Here is a 20,199-nt window from a genome sequence, read left to right as displayed (position 1 = left end):
GATAGCCTGCTTTTTATATCCTCCTCGCTCCGTACATCAAACGCTATTTTGCTGCCAACTTAACTTCATCTACTTCGTGATCACCAATTCTGATGCAAAGTTTCTCACTTTTCTCATTTCTGGTGCTTATCATAACCTTTGACTTTCTTTTATTTATTGTCGGCCATAATATAATGAGCATTAAACCGTTCATTCCATTCAGCACATCCTCCTTCGTTTTCACTGAGGACAGCAAACTCATCAGTGAAATCGTCATTGATATCTTTTCACCTTGAATTTTAATCCCACACTTCAACCTTACTTTTATTTCCATCACTGCTTCTTCGACGTTTTGATTGACAGTGAGCCCGATAGATTACATCCCTGTTTTGCGCCCTTTTAATGTGAACATTCCCTTCTTTTGTCTCGGTTCGTGTACATATTGTATATTTCCCGTCTTTCAAGGAGCTTAAGCACCTTGAAACGTTCATTTCGCCCTTTCTCTAAACTTCTGTGACGTTGCGCGAAATTCCACTCACGGCAGCCACCAGATTTCGCGCACTATTGACGTGCTGCGATAATTTACAGACGCTGAGCATACCGATATTGTATTTGCGTGCGGGCTTTATTTCGAAACGCTGTTGCTGCTTGTAAAGCTTACGTTATGTGAATTATTAACTGTGAAGCACCAGATTCAAAAGCCTCCATTCATTTTTTTTTTACTAAACTGAAAGAGATTAGTGCAGTCCTCAGCAGTCATATTTCATCTGATTTCATCTGAATATGAAAATGAAAATGGCAGATTGAAGAAGAAGACATTCAGTTGCCAGACCGTTCAAAACATCAGAAGTGGAGGTGGTAGACTTGGAAGAGACCAGCGACACGGAAAGTAGAAAAACGTTTACAAAATAACAGGAATCAAGCAGTGTAACTCACTTAGCAATGAAATAAATAGGATGTGCAGGAAGGCCAAGGCAAAATGGTGACGGGAAAAATGTGAAGGAACCGAAAAAGTATGCAGAAAAGTCAGAACGGTCTTCGGTGTCAACATAAAGACTGCAATGCAAATTCCTCTGTTAAATGCAGAGAGGAGAGCAGTTGGTTGAAAAGAGTACTATGGGGAGGGGGGGGGGCCCTCTAGGACGGGGACGAGCCGTTTGATGACATGTGGAAAAATCTTTGAAGGACTTGCAGTTAAATAATACAATAAGAGAGCAGCTTCTAGCTGTTACTGTTCACGTCGGCATAGCTACTGGAGGCCGAAATTTTTTGAGAGACCTACAATGAGGGAAGGATAGGGACACAGTAATCAGTCGAAAACCCACTTGCTTTTTATTATTCTTGTATATCTATATTTCAGCTATAAATACCCAACTTCAGTGCTAAGATACAGGAAATTACAGGATCAGAATTGATTTACATCAAACAATAAGTAGACCACCACGTTATCTCATAGGAATGATTCATTATAGCCACATGCTTTTGAGTCAGTTACCAACCAACAAACTCTCAGAAGTACACGTCACCTCCGATGTCACTGTTCTATTGGCAGAAGGAAATTAAGGTTGTTGTTTGCAGCAAGTACAGCAGTCTCGATTTGCGTGATGTAGTGTAAGTAACACCATCTGTATCACATAAGAAACTTACCAAGTTTCATGCCAACATAGTGGTTTAAAACCCTTTTTTAATAAATATAATCAGCAAGTATATTTGCATACCACCTTTAAAATACATCAAGAAATGCCGATTTACAATGTGTTTGTTCATCATGTATTAGTGGTGAAAAAAATGGTTGAAATGGCTCTGAGCACTATGGGACTTAACTTCTGAGGTCATCAGTCCCCTAGAACTTAGAAATACTTAAACCTAACTAACCTAAGGACATCACACACATCCATGCCCGAGGTAGGATTTGAACCTGCGACCGTAGTGGTCGCGCGGTTCCAGACTGTAGCGCCTAGAAGCGCTCGGCCACCACGGCCGGCACCTGAGTACAAATGACAGCTTCGCCAATGCACTGTCCATTTATACGATGTGTACGCGACACTACCGCCATCTGTATAAGCGCATATCGCTATCCCACAACTTCTGTCACCTCCATATATATTAAGAAGTAAGTGTCAACTATCAATGTTTGATCTGTTAATAAAATTTTATCGTTGTGATTCATTTACTTCCGAATTTGCAACTGGAACACCAGGGATGGAATTGAGTTTTTGAAACCACTCACGCACTGGTGTGCCAGGTTTCACGCCATACAGGCATCTGCCTTGGTGGACCCTCGTTTGTGAAAATGTGACGAAAATAATTTCGCATTAGAAACTAAATTATTAAAAATAATGTAATTATCGATATTTTCAGACGGAGAGAGATCTCTATATCAATGTAAAATAGTTTCTAAAATGGAAGTTTTATTGTCTATATCGCAGTTCATATATATCCTGATTGCTAGTTTCAGCAACGTTATACTGCCATTTTAAGATCTGCAAGTGTTACAGGATTATAATTATCGTAAGTAATTTCTAAAAAAATCGTTTACTTAGCTTTACATACCATCGGATATTCGAATTATAAAGCCCCTACGTTTGGCCATTTGGCATCTGGCCTCTGAAAACATTAAAAAACACGACGTAAAAGAAAGCGCTAAAAAGTTTTTAGAGTGACTTCACCCACACAGAATAAAATAATGTTTACCTCACAGAAAAGATACTCCAATGCAACATTAAGAACACTTAAAAGTCATAACTGTATCAGTAAGGCGCAGAGGTAATCAAATGCATCAGAAGGAGCACAATCGCTGCTCTCAGATGTACGTATCTCGACAACCGGCCCCGTACTGCCTGAAAGTTGTCAAAAGAACCACATAGTATAACGGGTTAGCACCATGTGGCAGTAGTCTCGTACATACTAACATGTAATTTAGGAACAACATTGAGCTATACATAAAGTAAACTTATTTGTTTACATCGACAGAGATCTGAAGATGGTAATAAAATAGCAATCAAGATATATATCAACTACGATCTGGACAATAAAACTTTTATTCTGAAAGCTTTTTTACATTTTATATTAAAAAGAACATGAGTTTATCCAGTAACTCTAGAGCATAATGGCTTAGGCTCTAGGCTCTTAAGCTGAAGGTCACGCGTTCATGTGGTTTGATGGGCCTCCCCCCCTCCCACCAGGAATTCCACTCCTATGCCAATTTCTTCATCGAAAGTAGCACTTGCAACCTACATCCTCAATTATTTGCTGGATCAGTTCCAATCTCTGTCTTGTTCTATAGTTTTTGCCCTCTATAGCTCCCTCTAGTACCGTGGAAGTTATTCCCCGATATCTTAACAGTTGTTCTATCATTCTGTCCCTTCTCCTTCTCCTTGTTTTCCACGCATTCCTTTTCTCACCGTTTCTGCGCAGAACCTAGACACTCCTTACCTTATCAGTACACCTAATTTTCAACGTTCGTCTGTAGCACCACATCTCAAATGCTTCAATTCTCTTCTGTTCCGGTTTTCCCACAGTCCATGTTTCACTATCATGCAATGCTGTGGTCCAAACGTATATTCTCAAAAATTTCTTCCTCAAATTAAGGCCTGTGCTTGATACTAGTAGACTTCTGTTGGTCAGGAATACCCTTTCTACTAGTGCTAGTCTGCTTTTGATGTCCTCCTTGCACCGCCGTCGTTGATAATTTTGCTGCTTAGGTAGTAGAATACCTTAACTTCATCTACTTCATGACTGTCAGTCCTGATGTTAATTAAAGAACGGTAATTTCTTTTAAATACTTATGAAAGTGGCTGGGATTATTTTTATTCTTTCAGTTTGCTTTTAAATATATTTAGTTTCTTAATTTTAATTCTTCCATTTCTTCAAACGCATCCTGTTTATACCTGCCTGCCGTATTTGCTCCAAATCGAGAATTTAGAGTTTAAACAAATAGAAAAAATTATAAATTAATTATAGCAATAATGAACTCTATCGACACTAAAACAGAGGCAAAATAAAAATTAACTCTGAAAGATTTAAATTGCAAAAGACAGAAGAGGACCTGCCATTCATGACAGCAGTATAAACTTAGGCACAAGATGAGCGAGAGCATCAGATATGAGCTACAACATGATCAAAATTATAAACTATGTTATCAAAAGTATCCGGACACCGCAAAAAACATACTGTTTAATATTACGTGCACTGTGCTTACAACTACTGCCAGGTACTCCATGTCTTCGACCTCAGTAGTCATTAGACATAGGGAGAGAGCAGAATGGGGAGCTCCGTGGAACTCACCAACTTCGACCGTTGTTATGTGATTGGGTGTCAGTTGTGTAATAAGTGTGTACGCAAGTTTTCCATACTTCTAAACATCCCTAGGTCCACTGTTTCCGATATGACAGGGAAGTGAAAACGTCAAGGGACACGTACAGCCCAAAAAGCGTACAGGCCGACCTCATCTACTGAGTGACAGAGACCGCCGACATTTGAAGAGGTTCGGAATGTGTAATAGGCATAGATCTATACAGACCATCACACAGGAATTCCAAACTGCTTCAGGATCCACTGCAAGTACTGTGACAGTTGGGCGGGAGGTGAGAAAACTTGGATTTATGGTCGAGCGGCTGCTCATAAGCCACACATTACGCCCGTAAATGCCAAAAGACGCCTCGCTTGGTGTAAGGAGCGTAAACAGTGGACGATTGAACAGTGGAAAAACGTTGTGTGGAGTGACAAATCACAGTACACAATGTGACGATCCGATGGCAGGGTGTGGGTATGGCAAATGGAACGTCATCTGCCAGCATGTATAGTGCCAACAGCAAAATTTGGGGGCGGTGGTGGTACGGAATGGTCGTGCTTTTCATGGAGGGGGCTTGTACCCCTTGTTCTTTTGCGTGGCACTATCACAGTACAGGTCTGCATCGATATTTTGAGCAGCTTCTTGCTTCCCACTGTTGAAGAGCAATTCGGGGATGGCGATTGCATCTTTCAACACAATCGAGTACCTGTTCGTAATGCACGACCTGTGGCGGACTGGTTTCAAGACAGTAACATCCCTGTAATGGACTGGCCTGTACAGAGTCCTGACCTGAATTTTATAGAACAACTTTGGAACGCCGAATTCAAGCCAGGCCTCATCGACCGACATCGATAACTCTCCTCAGTGTAGCACTCCGTGAAGAATGGGCTGCCGTTCCCCAAGAAACCTTCCAGCACCTGGTTGAATGTATGCCTGCGAGAGTGGACGCAGTCACCAAGGCTGAGGGTGGGCCAGCACCATATTGAATTCCAGTATTACCGATGGAGGGCGCTACAAACTTGTAAGTCATTTTCAGCCAAGTCTCCTGATACTTTTGTTCACATAGTGTATCAACAGAATATTAAGGCAAGGAACCGTTACTTACGGTTTCTCCGTACCCGGTGCCTATGATGACGCTGTGGAGTTGCTTAGATTTGTTCGATCAACAACCGACCAAAAATGCATCTAACTGCCATAACAAAATCAAGCACCATTCTATGGCAGCATGATCGGCACTTCGAAGTTCCCTGCGTCAGATCAGTCAGTGCCCCTTGCATCAACGCAGTCACGCTCTGTGAGGTAAGCCGGTCAGCTAGCAAATGTCCCGCCGAATTTCAGCGAGAACAGTCTCCACGGGCGGCGAATATCCGTTCACCTCGGCCACAGCGAAGAAACAACGATCTTTATGTCGCCCATTCGCCTCGATCGGCAGCCTCGCCGAGAGATTTACGTTGAACAGCGCCGTGCCCATTATGGTACATTTTACTGTTATTCCTTGTTAGCTTCGTATTTCTTCTTTTTACTTCTTAACCGACTTCTGTACTGCGTTTTGCGTTTTTGCAAACAACAATTCTTTAAAGTGTTCTATATCTTTCGTGCTGTACCTTTATTCCCGTCGATAAATATCCTTTCCATTCCTTCACATCTCTATCATGCAGCTGTTTAATAGTAACTGTGATGAGGCCCTCCTTTTATAATGAATATGCTGTGACAAACGAAAATCTGAACCCATCAAAGATTCGAACGATCACCCTGTTCATTTATTTTATCCGGGCACGTCGCGATGACAGATACAAACAGTCGATCTCATTCATGGTTTTCGACGAAACAAGCAAAGTTGTTCCTCTCTGGAGCAGCAGAACAGGGGGAATGAACTGATGGAAGTCTGTAGCGTGACTCCCCCGCTGTGGATATGCAGCAACTAAATTATACCATATCGCGAGATTGCGCTTCACTGCCTTCATCTGCATTGTTTCTTTTCATTTTATTTCAAACATTTAACTTCATTTGATATTTCTGATTTTTTAACGCGCACTCCAAAATTTATTTTGTACTCAGCTTAATTTCTCATCAGTATTTACCCGAAGAAATTTTGATGGTCGTGGCTTACTTATGAACTGATGCACAAGTCTCGATTTTATCATTAGAGTAGTACATTTTTCTGTGCAAAATTGAATATGTTGGCTTTTTGATTAAGAAAGAGACCAGTTGCAAAATATTTTAAAAATATTGTTTATAATTTTCTGCGTCCTGCATTCGTCGTCTGAAAAAGCAATAAATTCTACTAAGCTATTTGCAAGGATAGTCAGCAATGGAACTAAGATTAAATCTTGCGGAAATACAATAAACATTTCTCCCGATTACTCGCAATGAGACGCACAAATCTGACTGTTCTGTTACAATTTATGTTTTGTGCTACACGAATGTATATAATTTGCATTTGGATACTTGAAGCGCTAGAGTTGTTGACCGCTGTCAGTCAGCAGAACGCCTCTAAAGACAGTCACCTTGTGTTGCAGGTGTGGAACGACTACCAGCTGCAGTGGGACGAGGCCGACTACGGAGGAATCGGCGTTCTGCGTCTGCCGCCCGACAAAGTCTGGAAGCCGGATATCGTGCTCTTCAACAAGTGAGTGCACGCTGCCTTCTACAGGACGCTACGTTAACAGCACTTTCTCCACGAACCATGGACCTTGCCGTGGTGGGGTAGCTTATGTTCCTCTATGATTCAGACAGTCATACCGCAGGGGCAGCCACAATGCAGGACTATCTATTGAGAGGACAGACAAACGCGTGGGTCTCGAGGAAGGGTAGCAGCCTTTTCAGTAGTTGCAGAGACAGCAGTCTGGATGATCAACTGATCTGGCCTTGTAACACCAATCAACATGGCGTTGCTGTGCTGGTAAGAATGGCTGAAATTACAGCGGTTATTTTTCCCGAGGGAATGCACCTCTGCTGTGATGGAATTCTCGTAGGTAAATTAATACGCAGATAAAATGATTCCCATTTCGGATCTCGAGGAGGGGACTGCTCAGAAGGATGTAGTCATCAGGAAAAACAAAACTGACGACCTACAGGTCGGAGGTTGGAATGTTAGATCCCTTTGTCGGGCAGGTAGGTTAGAAAATTTAGGAAGCGATATGGGTAGTTTGAAGTTAGCTACACTGGGGATTAGTGAAGTTCGGTGGCAGGACGAACAGGACTTCTTGTCAGGCCAGTGCAGGGTTATAAATACAAAGTTAAATAGGAGTAATTCAGGAGTAGGTCTAGTAATGAATAAGAATATAGAAATACAGGTAAGTTACTGCAAACAGCACAGTGAATGCGTCGTCGTAGCAAGGTAGACAAGCAGCCAGTACCTGCTACAAACATTCAACTTTATATGCCAACTAACATCGCAGATGATGAAGAAATTGAAAACATGTATAATGAGAAAGGAGAAATTATTGAGATGGTTTAATGACTGGAAAATTTCTTATGGGTCACTGGAATTCGATAGTAGGAAAAGGAAGAGAAGGAAAACTTGTAGGTGAATCTGGACTGGCGGGAAGGGTATGAAAAAGGAAGCCACCTGGCACAATTTTTCACAAAACGTAATTTAATCAGCGCTAACACTTAGTTTAAGAATTATGAAACAAGTTTTCTTACGTGGAAGAGATGTGGAGACACCGGAAGGTTCCAGATTGATTATACAATGGTGAGACAGAGATTTCAGAAGCAGACTTTCAACTGTAAGACATTTTCTGGGACGGATGTGGACTCTGTCCACAATTTATTGGTTATGAAGTGTAGATTAAAACTGAAGAAATTGCTAAGAGATAGGAAATTAAGGAGAAAGGATCTGTATAAGTTGAAAGAACAGAAGACTGCTAAGAGTTTCCAAGAAAGCTTCGGTGTCCATTATCTGCAGCAGGGGAACGAAATACAGTAGAGGACAAATGTGTGTTGAGAGACGAAATAGTGAAAGCAGCCGGGATCAAATAGGTAAAAGGACAAGACCTAGTAGAAATGCTTTGGTATCACGGAGAATATTGAGTTTAACTAATATATATATATATATATATATATATATATATATATATATATATATATATATATATATATATCAGGGAATACGAACGTCTAAAAAATGAGATGGCCACAAAATGCAAAATATCTAAGCCCAGCTGACTAGCGTAGCAGAATATAAAAGCATACATAACTAGGGGAATGACAAATAACGCCCTTGGAAAAATTAAAGATCCGTTTGGAGAAAAGAAAAGCAGATATATGGACATCAGCTCAGATGAAAAATCAGTACTACCTGAAAGGTGGAAGGAGTATACAGGTGAGACAATTAACACAGGCCACCATAAATACATATAGAATGAATCAAGATATTGAGGTGCTGCTTTTGCCAAGTTATAGTGGACAATATGGCGAATTTCCTGGCGTTCTCAAGTAATTTTTATCGCTTATAGTCGCCGAGTCGACACCGACTTCTTTTTGTCTGATGGAACAATATACTTTTTTCAATGTCTTTTGAAATGAGCCACTAAGAGGACTTCACTGACATAATGTGTACGGGACTTAATCATACAGTATCAAGAGAACAACGTCGTAAACAACTGCCACGCTGTCAGAAGAAGAGGTTCCACAAACGTGTGCCCTGCCATCTCAAATGTAAGCTGGCAGGTAAACCAGGTATACAGCTTGTGTTTACATGGGCTTGAAGACCATCGTCTGTGTTCTGCAATCAGATAACTTGCTTCTAAAGGTATTGAGACATTCTCAATGTATAAGACAGTCGAAAAAGTGACTATCGTTTATGGAGAATATCGCCAGACTATTTGAGCAGCGTTTCGGTTTTATGCTGAAAAGTACCCAGATTGTGCGAAGCGCCCACTATTTGTAACGTTATATTTAAAAAAAACTTTGTAGGAATTAGAAGTGTGGGATCTAGATGAATAAAATACGCCAAGAAAAAAGAAGAGCAACTGATGAAAGAAGTGAAACAAACATTTTAGCAGAAAATAACACACAATGCAAATGCCAATAGGAGCCATCTCTGAAGTACGACAGGGATCAAACAGACTAGTGTTTTACGAACACTACATTCCATTGCATTTCAACCTTTTCACATTTTGCTGCATCTGTAGCTTCACGGCAACGATTTCCAAAAACGGTTACAGCTCTCCGAATGTAATCTATGAAAAGTGCAAAGTGATGTGACATATCTATACAAAACCTCGTTTAAGAAAGAAGCATCGTTTGCAAACCATGGGCAAATCAGTCTTCGCAATAAGAACTGATAGTCGGTTGAGAATCTACGCTGACTGAAAGAAGTGGATGTGAATAAAGTTATAGGTCTACATAGTTTGGTGCGTGTTTTTCAAGACCTGCATCATTCGGCCCTGTTATATCGGTGGGAATCTAAATACACTCGAGTATCTCGGCTTCCTAAGATATGCTGTTGTAGCAGTAATTGAAAGACATCCCACGGCATATAAGGCAATCAGTGTGGTACCGTCATGACAAACGTGCCTCTAGTGTTATGATAAGCCTTAAAGTTTTGGAGAGCATTTGAACGGTCGTTCAGGAAACGCAAAATGGATTGCACATTCACAGAACTTAACACTTGTACCCCTTTACGTGTGGCGAAAATTAAAACAAGAGGTCTATTAGGAAACAGTGACGACTCTCTAAGGCATGAAATGTCTTATAGCATGGGCCTGCACTACCGTTATCAAAAAAATGTGTGTGAAATCTTATGGGACTTAACTGCTAAGGCCATCAGTCCCTAAGCTTAAACACTACTTAACCTATATTATCCTAAGGACAAACACACACACCCATGCCCGAGGGAGGACTCGAAGCTCCGCCGGGACCAGCCGCACTACCGTTATCACCAGATGAAATTCATAGCTCAATATTGTTTCTCCAGAATTTACTTTATAGGGTGTAGCAGTCCTAAAGGTCAACATTTTGAGATCTTGGCATTCAAGCCGAGATAATAAACACTCGAACCGTACCTTGAAGTTCTCTTAGAAGCTTTTTTAAATGCCACAGAAAAAAGCATATAGTTCCATTAAAAAAATGAAGTCGCTGTCGTAATTCTCTTAACATAAACGATAAAGATTGCTTGCAAACGTCAGGAAATTCGCTATAATTTGGCGAAAATCGCATCTAGATATATTTATTCACTGTGGAAATATTTGGAGTGGCTTGGTACTCTTCTGTTTATGTCTTTTGCTGTCCATCCAGTCGTAACAGAGCAATAAATTCTATAAGCAACTTGTCTATGTTTGGAAAATCGAAAAGTAAATCTAACATGGTTTTCAGTGAATGAAGGAATGTTTTCAAATTATGAAATGCTGGCCAAATTGTAATTTCTTAGGCTCCTAACCACGGCACACTGACAGGGGACCGCGTTGAAACGGAACTGGCAACATTTTGCAAAAAACTGGTGGGTTTTGTCCATCTCTATTACACACATCTTTAAGAATACTGCTTCTTTTCGCTTAACCTAGTAAATGACAATGTATTTTTTCGATTATTATAGCAATGAAGCCAAAAGCGAGGAAGTGAATTAACTCTGAACATGACTTACGATATGCAGTGACTGAAACCTAACCCAGAGCAAAGAAATGTTACAAACAATCAGTAGGGGGTCGTCTCATTTTCAGTCTAATATAAACCCTCCCAAAAGCACTTGAAGTTTTTTATGTTAATCAAATGTCATTCAAAACTTTAGTCAGGTGCTAAATATTGTGTCCGCCTTGTCTGGCGGACAAGAAATTGTTCAGATGTATTACAATATGACTAAGACAATTACTTCTTGAATAAGGAAGAAACAGGATTGAAAAGAAAGTCTCTTCTCCAGTAGTGAAAGAACAATTACATTTATATGGAGGCCGAAGGCCTGGACGAGGCAGTCACTGCTTGTGGAAGAACGAATAAACACAAATATTCAAATGGCTCTGAGCACTATGGAACTTAACTTCTGAGGTCATCAGTCCCCTAGAACTTAGAACTACATAAACCTACCTAACCTAAGGACATCACACACATCCATGCCCGAGGCAGGATTCGAACCTGCGACCGCATCGGTCGCGCGGTTCCTGACTGAAGCGCCTAGAACCACTCGGCCACTCCGGCCGGCAAACACAAATATTGCCTAAGGCTGAAGGCCCTTAAGAAGAATGCAACACTGCTAGAAATTGCCGTTAACTAGTAAATGCACAGTGCACAACGATAGCCTATTAAAGTCCTGACGACACAGTCTAAAGTTCTGTACACTCAGGTACGGTACTAGTTAAAATCCCAGAAGGACAGTTCAGTTTCAGAGTAGCGGTGTAATGTAACACGGTCATGTGCGGGGTAGAAACAAAGACAAAAAATCTTACAAGTCTACTAGCTGGTCACTGACATAAGACATGGCATTTTCGTTGCGGCGGCTCCAGAGTGAATTCCTGTTTGAAGGAATCCCTAAGCATTCTACGCTTGGCCCAGGTATCTCATGCGGAGTGAACTGGCTGCCTAGGGCCCGTGCGCTTGCACTAAGTGCAGCCCTCTGCACCAGATTACGTTCGGTATTGCTTCCTTTTTCTTGACTGGCGTAAGAAAGAGGTTCGGTATTGCTTCCTTTTTCTTGACTGGCGTAAGAAAGAGGTTCGTGGCGCCAGCAACAAGTTCTCGCGCTTCGGTCGCCGTGTGGTGGTCGAGTGTGCCGCGGCAGCCCTCGAATATCTTCTGCAATTAAGGAGGCTGCCCGCACAAATCACAAGCAATTAGGGTTGCCAGCTAAGTAGGCACAAGGTCCACCCACAGCACCAAACATTGTTTGGGGTATCTGACGATATTTGTTTTTCAGGAGTAATGGTCTGACATCCATTAACAAACACTGTGCCAAGAGATAGGACGAGGGCATTGTCCGGTACAGAAGATTCTGAAAGGGCAGGACCAAGTTCAGATGGAGGCTTCATTGGGAAAGGGTGGTTGGGGGTAGGATACCGTTCAGATATTAGGAGTAATTTTACGGTCTGTAAGGGAAATTAAAACTACCTGGGAAATCATGTGAAGATGAAGGAAAAATGGATTGTTGGTACGTTTATGGATATGTAGAACAACTGACATGCTTTGAGTGTTTAAGCTCTGTCGGCTGATACAGGTGGTAGGGAATAGCGTAATATGGAAAACGAGACAGATTGCAAGGTGTTGAAATCGTGGTCGTCGTACTTCTTGATCCCATTATTCCTAACGAGACCAATGCTAACCAATACGCCCAATAATGTTTAGCATCTAACTAGACTTTGGATCTAATTGTACTTTTACTTGAGCTTCATTATATCAAAACATTTCTTTACTCACCATAATGAGTCTAAAAGAGCTGTATGAGGGGACTTCAGAAAGAAAGTTACACTTCATTAAGGCAGGCCACGTAACCTGTTCTGGGTTCTGAACTACACTTCAAAGTGTCACACATACATGACGCTATTTTACAACATAGTTACAAACCCCCTGAAAACAACAATCGGAAAGTTCTACCAATCCTTCAATTACTCCCTGGCTACGAGCCATTCTAGAACCTCTGTGTGGACGGCCTCAGCATTGGAAAATCACTTTTCTCGCGGATGTTATTTTAGCTTGCCGAAAACATGCAGACGCCAAGCTTTTCAACTCAGATTAGAACTTGCAGCCTACGTCCTCAATTATTTGCTGGATGTATTCTAATACCTGTCATCCTCTACAGTTTTTACCCTCTGCAACTCCCTCTAGTACCATAGAAGATATTCCCTGATGCCTTCAAAAATGTCCCATCACCCTGTCCCTTCTTCTTTGCGATGTTTTCCACATATTCTGTTCCTCGACATTTCTGTGGAGAACCTCCTCATTCCTTACTGTATCAGTCCACTTAGTTTTCAGTACTCTTCTGTACCACATCTCAAATGCTTCGACTATCGTCTTTTCCGCTATTGTCACAGTCCATGTTTCATGTCCTCCTTGCCCTGTCCGTCGATGGACTATTTTGCTGCCAAGGTAGATGAATTCCTAAACTTCACTTACTTCGTGATCAATTTTGATATTACGTTTCTCACTGTTCTCATTTCTGCTACTTCTCATTCCTTTCGTCTTTCTTCAATTACTCTCAATCTATATTCCGTACTCATTTGAGTGTTCATTCCATTCAACATATCCTAGAATTCTTCTTGACATTCACTGAGGGTAGCAATGTCGTCAGCGAATCTTATCGTTGATATCCTTTCACCATGAATTTTAATTCCACTCTCGAAACTTTCTTTAATTTCTGTCATTCCTTCTTCGATGTATAGGCTGAATACTAGGAGCGAAAGACTATACCCCCGTCTTACACCCTTTTTAACCAGAGCACTTCGTTCTTTGTTTTCCAGTCTTACTGTTCCCTCTTGATTCTTGTAGATGTTCTACCCTTCTTTCCTTATAGACTAACCCCATTTTTTCTCAGAACTTCGAACATTTTGCACCATTTTACATTGACGAACGTTTTTTCCAAGTCGATATGTCCTATGAACGTGTCTTTACTTTTCTTCAATCTTGGATCCAGTATCAACTGCAATGTCAGACCCGGCTCTCTGGTGCCTTTACCTTTCCTAAAGCCAAACTGATCATCTAACAGACCCTCAAATTTCTTTTCCTTTCTCCTGTATAGTATTCTTGTCAGAAACTTTGATGCATGGGCTGTTAAGCTGATAAGCTGATTGTGCTATAATTATCGCACTTGTCGACTATTGCAATCTTCAGAACTGTGTGGCTCTGAGCACATCTGAGGTCATCAGTCCCCTAGAACTTAGAACTACTTAAACCTAACTAACCTAAGGACATCACACACATCCATGCCCGAGGCAGTATTCGAACCTGCGACCGGAGCGATCACACGGTTTCAGACTGAAGCGCGTAGAACCGCTCGGCCACACCGACCGGCTAGAACTGTGTGGATGATGCTATTCCGAAAGTCAGATGGTATATCGCCAGTCTCATACATTCTACACACGAACGTGAACAGTCGTTTTGTTGCCACTTCCCCCAATGATTTTAGACATTCTGATGGAATGTTATCCATCCCTGCTGACTTTTTTGATATTCAGTCTTCGAAAGCTCTTTTAAATTCTGATTGTAATACTGTATTCCCTATCTCTTCTGTATCGACTCATTTTGTTCTACCACATCATCACAAAAGTCATTCCCCTCATAGAGGCCTTTGGTGTTGTCTTTCCACCTATCTGCTCTCTCCTCTGCATTTTACAGTCAACATTCCCATTGGATCCTTAACGTTACCTTCCTTGCTTTTACTTTCACCGAAGGTAGTTTTGACTATTCCATAAGCTCAGTCATTCCTTCTGACAATTATTTCTTTTTCGATTTATTCACATTTTTCATGTAGCTACTTCGCTTTGTATTTCCTTCTTTTACCGATCAACTGAAGTGTTTCTTCTGTTACCCATGGTTTCTCGCAGTTATTTTCCTTGTACCTATGTTCTGCTTTCCAGCTTCTGTCATTTCCCTTTTTTGAGATACATTCCTCCTCAATTGACCTACCTGCTGAGCTATTCTTTGTCGCGTAATCTGCATTCTCAGAGACCTTCAAGCGTTTCTCCTCATTCCTTGGTACTTCCATATCCCACTTCTTTGCACATTGATTCTTCTGGGCTACTCTCTTAAATTTCAGCCTATTCTTCATCATTACTAAATTGTGATCTGAGCACATATCTGCTCCTGGATAATAAGAATGATTTCGGAATCGCTGCCTGGTCATTGTGTTATCTAACTGAAATCTTCCCTTACATTCCGACTTTTTTAAAGTATATCTCCTCCTCTTGTCATTCTTGAATAGTGTATTCGCTGCTACTAGCTGAAATTTACTGCAGAACTCAATTAGTCTTTCTTCTCTCTCATTCCTAGTACCATGCCCATATTCTCCCAAAACTCTTTCTTCTACTCCTTTTCCGACAACTGCATTTCAGTCTCCCATTACTACTAGATTTTCATGTCCCTCTCCATACTCAATTACAGTCCAGTACCATCATATACCTTCTGTATCTCTTCATCTTTTGCTTGGGTCGTTGGCATGTGTACCTGAGTTATTGTTATCGGTGTTGGTTTTCTGTCGATTCTGATGAGGACATACCTATCACTGAACTGTTCAGTCACTCTCTGTCATATCCTTCTCTAGATAGAATATTTTATTCATCTCTGACGTCGTCGCCAAGTCATTGTTAAACTACAATCGTTCTTCTTTCCTTCCGAACTATTCTCATCTGTCATTCGGTTTCGGAAGCGTACGAAGACCGTATCTGCATCCTCGAACTGGAAAGTATGTGTGAGGTGAGCGAGTCGTATTTCCCGTGCTATAGTTTCTTAATTCCTGTTCATTTTTCGTAAGAATCGTATGTAGCGAGTAATGCTTTTGTGATAACATTACTATCTATAGAACATGACACATTGACAAACACCAGAGACTGAATGATTCTCAAAGAAAGGGAGAAGCGTAGAAGAAACAGTGAACGCTATTCGATAGAAGGAGGAAAAGTTGGATTTTAATATCCCATTAACAAAGAGGCCATGAGAGACGGTGCATCAACACGAAAGCGAGGAAGGATGTGGAAGGAAACTAGTGTTGTACCTTTCGAGGCCATCATCCTGGCGCTTGCCCTAAACGATATAGGGAAACAAACTGTAAATCGCCAAGGGCGAACAGTGTTTTGAATCGTCGTTCTCCTAAATGTGAGTTGAGCAAGCTGTTCGGTAGAAATTTTAACAAATATTCGTAGACATTGTAGTACGCTGTTACGTTTAGCTTCCGAAGGCGGCAATAGAGTAAGCCCTTGCAATACGTGTACCAATCGCAAGGATTTTGTTGTTGTGGTCTTCAGTCCAACGACTGGTTTGATGCAGTTCTGCGTGCTACGGTGTCCTGTGCAAGCCTCTTCATCTCCGAATAATTGCTTCAACCAACATCTGTTTTAGTCTACTTACTGTGTTTACTTCTTCGTCTCTTCAAGTATTTTTACCGAACATACTTTCCTCCATTACTAAATTTTTGATTCCGTGATGCCTTAAAGCTGTCTTCTATCAACTGATCCCTCCATTTAGTCAATCTGTGACATATTTTTTTTCCTCCCCGATTCGATTCAATGTGTGTCCATTAGTTACTTTTCCTACTCACGTAGTCTTCATCACCCTTCTGTAGCAGCAAATATCCTCTTCTTGTGTCAACTGCTCATTGTCCGCGTTTCTCTTCTGTGATAGGCTATACTCAACGTACAAGGTGACAATTATTGAACTATATGAAATAAACTTGTCCTAACTTCTGAGCGGTTTGCATTAACACGTTCAAGCTGTACTGTTGGCCGCGGAGCATGATGGGAATTATAATGCGCATATATGGTTTGGTTTAGCGACAAAGCCCACTTACATTTGAACGGGTTCGTCAATAAGCACAATTGGTGCATTTCTGGGACTGAGAAGCCGCATTTCGCGATCGAGAAGTCTCTTCACCCTCAACGGGTGACTGTGTGGTGTGCAATGTCCAGTCACTACCGAGCGGTACTTGAAGGTTTTGGAAGATAATTTCATGCCCATTATTCAAAGTGACCCTGATTTCGACAAGATGTGGTTCATGCAAGACGGAGCTCGACCCCATCGAAGCAGGAGAGTGTTTGGCGTCCTGGAGGAGTACTTTGGGGGCCACATTCTTGCTCTGGAGTACCCAGAGGCCACTGGCATGGACCTCGATTGGCCGCCACATTCTCCGAATCTGATCACATGCGACTCCTTTTGTGGGTCTATAATTAAAGACAAGATGTACAGTAATAACCCTAAAACCTTTACTGAGCTGAAAACAGCCACTCAGGAGGTCATCGACAGCGTCGATGTTTCGACACTTCAGTGGTTCATGCAGAATTTTGCTATTCGTCTGCGCCACATCATCGCCAATGATGGCTGGCATATCGAACATGTCATAACCTGAATCCGAATATCTGTAGTGACGTTTACATGTTGAATAAAGTGTGTGTATTCCGTAGGTTGTGTAAGTAGGCTGTTTAGGTTTTTTTATTGGTAACGCCACCTCAGTATGAAAATCACTGGCTGTGCTGTGTGCAGTCTGTGGCTGCTTTTTATTGTTGTAATACTCGCCATTGTAGTGTTAGGCAGCTGGCTGTGAACAGCGCGTAGCGTTGCGCAGTTGGAGGTGAGCCGCCAGCAGTGGTGGATGTGGGGAGAGAGATGGCGGAGTTTTGAAATTTGTCATGAACTGCTATATTTATATATGATGATATCAAGGTAAATACATTGTTTGTTCTCTATTAATATTTTTCATTTGCTAACTATCCCTATCAGTAGTTAGTGCCTTCGATAGTTTGAATCTTTTATTTAGCTGGCAGTAGTGGCGCTCGCTGTATTGCAGTAGCTTGAGCAGCGAAGATTTTTGTGAGGTAAGTGATTTGTGAAAAGTACAGGTTAATGTTAGTCAGGGCCATTCTCTTGTAGAGATTATTGAAAGTCAGATTGCGTTGCGCTAAAAATATTGTGTGTCAGTATAAGCACAGTAGTGTATAAATTGTTCATAAGGGGACGTTTCAGTTGTAACTAATTTACGTTCTTTTTTCATATAGTTCAATTATTGTCACCCTGTATATACATTCACTAACACTAAAATTTATATTAGATGTTAACAACCAGTTTCTCAGAAATTCTTTTATTGCTATAGCTTTTCTGCATTCTATATCCTTGCTACTTCTGCCGTCATCAGTAAATTGCTGCCCAAAAAGCAAGACTCATCTACTACTTTTAGTCTCTCATTTTCTCTCTTAGCATCGCGTAATTTAATTCGGGTACATTGCTTTACCTTTATTTTACTTTTAATGGAGTTCATCTTATAACCTATTTTCAAGGCACTATCTGCTCCGTTCAACTGCTGTAAATCCTTTGCTAACTGTTATAGAATTACAACAGCATCAGCAAACCTCACCCTCGTTTCTCCTTCTCCCTGAACTTAAACCGCTTTTCTGAATTTCTTTTTGGTTCCCTTTACCCCTGGAACAATGCACAGATAATGGCGGGATATCAGTTTCGATATTACATATGACGGTAGTATCTGTTCCCGAAAGAACACATACCGTGGATGCCCATGCAGCTTTGCTAGAAATGAAATGATAATTAAATGGTCACCCTAGCTGCAAACAGGCGTTGATGTACTTCATTGGGGACATGTTGAAAATGTGTGCCCCGACCGGGACTCGAACCCGGGATCTCCTGCTTACATGGCAGACGCTCTATCCATCTGAGCCACCGAGGACACAGAGGATAGTGCGTCTGCAGGGACTTATCCCTTGCATTTATAGCAAAGCTGCATGGTCATCCTCGGTATGTGTTCTTTCGGGAACAGATACTACCGTCATATATAGTTAAAATATGGCTTCCCGGTCATTGACCTTCTTGTGTGAACGCACACGCTATGCCCGAACTCGTACGGAACTTGGTAGATTAATCTGCCGCGAGTAATGAGTATGATGGGCAAACATCTATTAGGTGCACTACGAATGTGGTGGTGTGGACATGTTGGGAATGTGGATCTCACGGGGAGCGTGCAAGGGATAAGTCCCTGCAGACGCACTATCCTCTGTGTCCTCGGTGGCTCAGATGGATAGAGCGTCTGCCATGTAAGCAGGAGATCCCGGGTTCGAGTCCCGGTCGGGGCACACATTTTCAACATGTCCCCAGTGAAGTATATCAACGCCTATTTGCAGCTAGGGTGTCTATTTAATTATCATTTCATTTCTAGCAAAGCTGCATGGGCATCCACGGTATGTGTTCTTTCGGGAACAGATACTACCGTCATATATAGTTAAAACATGGCTTCCCGGCCATTGACCTTCTTGTGTCAACGCACACGCTATGCCCGAACTCGTACGGAACTTGGTAGATTAATCTGCCACGAGTAATGAGTATGATGGGCAAACATCTATTAGGCGCACTACGAATGTGGTGGTGTGGACATGTTGGGAATGTGGATCTCACGGGGAGCGTGCAAGGGATAAGTCCCTGCAGACGCACTATCCTCTGTGTCCTCGGTGGCTCAGATGGATAGAGCGTCTGCCATGTAAGCAGGAGATCCCGGGTTCGAGTCCCGGTCGGGGCACACAATTTCAACATGTCCCCAGTGAAGTATATCAACGCTTGTTTGCAGCTAGGGTGTCTATTTAATTATCATTTAATTTGGATATTGTTATTGACTGAGAAGAAACATGTTTTTACTGTAACTTACTTTCTATGAAAAATTGATTGGAACATGGATACGTAATGAATCTCCCTGCCTCACACACACTTTTACTGCCGTAATCAGAGTAGAAAATGTAAGAGGAACACGGATAGATGATGAATCTCTCCACCTCGCATACTCTTTTACCGCTGTAACCGGAGTAGCTACACACATAAGAGTGGTTCACCTTTCAGCCCTTTTAACGCTGCGTATTGCCAGCTGGAAACCTTTCTCGTGCAGCGGCTTGGAATAAAGGCATAGCTTCCGGTCGCTTTCCTGGCCACCACGCCGTGTCTAACGCTGATTTTCTCCGTATGGCTGCAGCTCTGCCGGCCGTGGTGATCTCCACCTGCGCGAGATTATCTCCCGATCGCTGTGCTGCAAATCGGCTGAAACGCTGCGTGGTGAATAGGGAATACACTCTTCCTATTCAATTTCCGTCATTTTTTAAAGATAGTCTTTTTTTGTTGGGTGATTCACTTACCACCACAGACAGAAACACTAGTCATGTTTGTTAATTATCAACATAAAACTAATAATAATAGTAAACACTAATGAGCACTTGAAATAGAAACCTGCGCAGTAGGTTGCGGCTTCTCTTTTCGCCCTGATGACGACGTGGCATGGACTCCAAGAGACTCTGAAAGCG

The 20,199-nt window shown here is 41.7% G+C and overlaps 1 protein-coding gene across 1 annotated transcript in view; it reads left to right on the top strand.

Annotated features, from left to right (window-relative positions):
- The window catches only part of LOC126262968 (acetylcholine receptor subunit beta-like 1), an 845,533-nt gene that overhangs the window by 606,639 nt on the left and 218,695 nt on the right, over positions 1 to 20,199 (top strand). Inside the window, exon 4 of the mRNA XM_049959919.1 lies at positions 6,793 to 6,902. Coding sequence (XP_049815876.1) covers positions 6,793 to 6,902 — 110 coding nt within the window. The remainder of the gene's footprint in view (positions 1 to 6,792; positions 6,903 to 20,199) is intronic.

This window comes from Schistocerca nitens, chromosome 6, assembly GCF_023898315.1.
Source record: "Schistocerca nitens isolate TAMUIC-IGC-003100 chromosome 6, iqSchNite1.1, whole genome shotgun sequence".
NCBI lineage: Eukaryota > Metazoa > Arthropoda > Insecta > Orthoptera > Acrididae > Schistocerca > Schistocerca nitens.
Note: the sequence above shows the minus strand (reverse complement) of the source record. Positions and strands in the feature narration are given on the sequence as shown.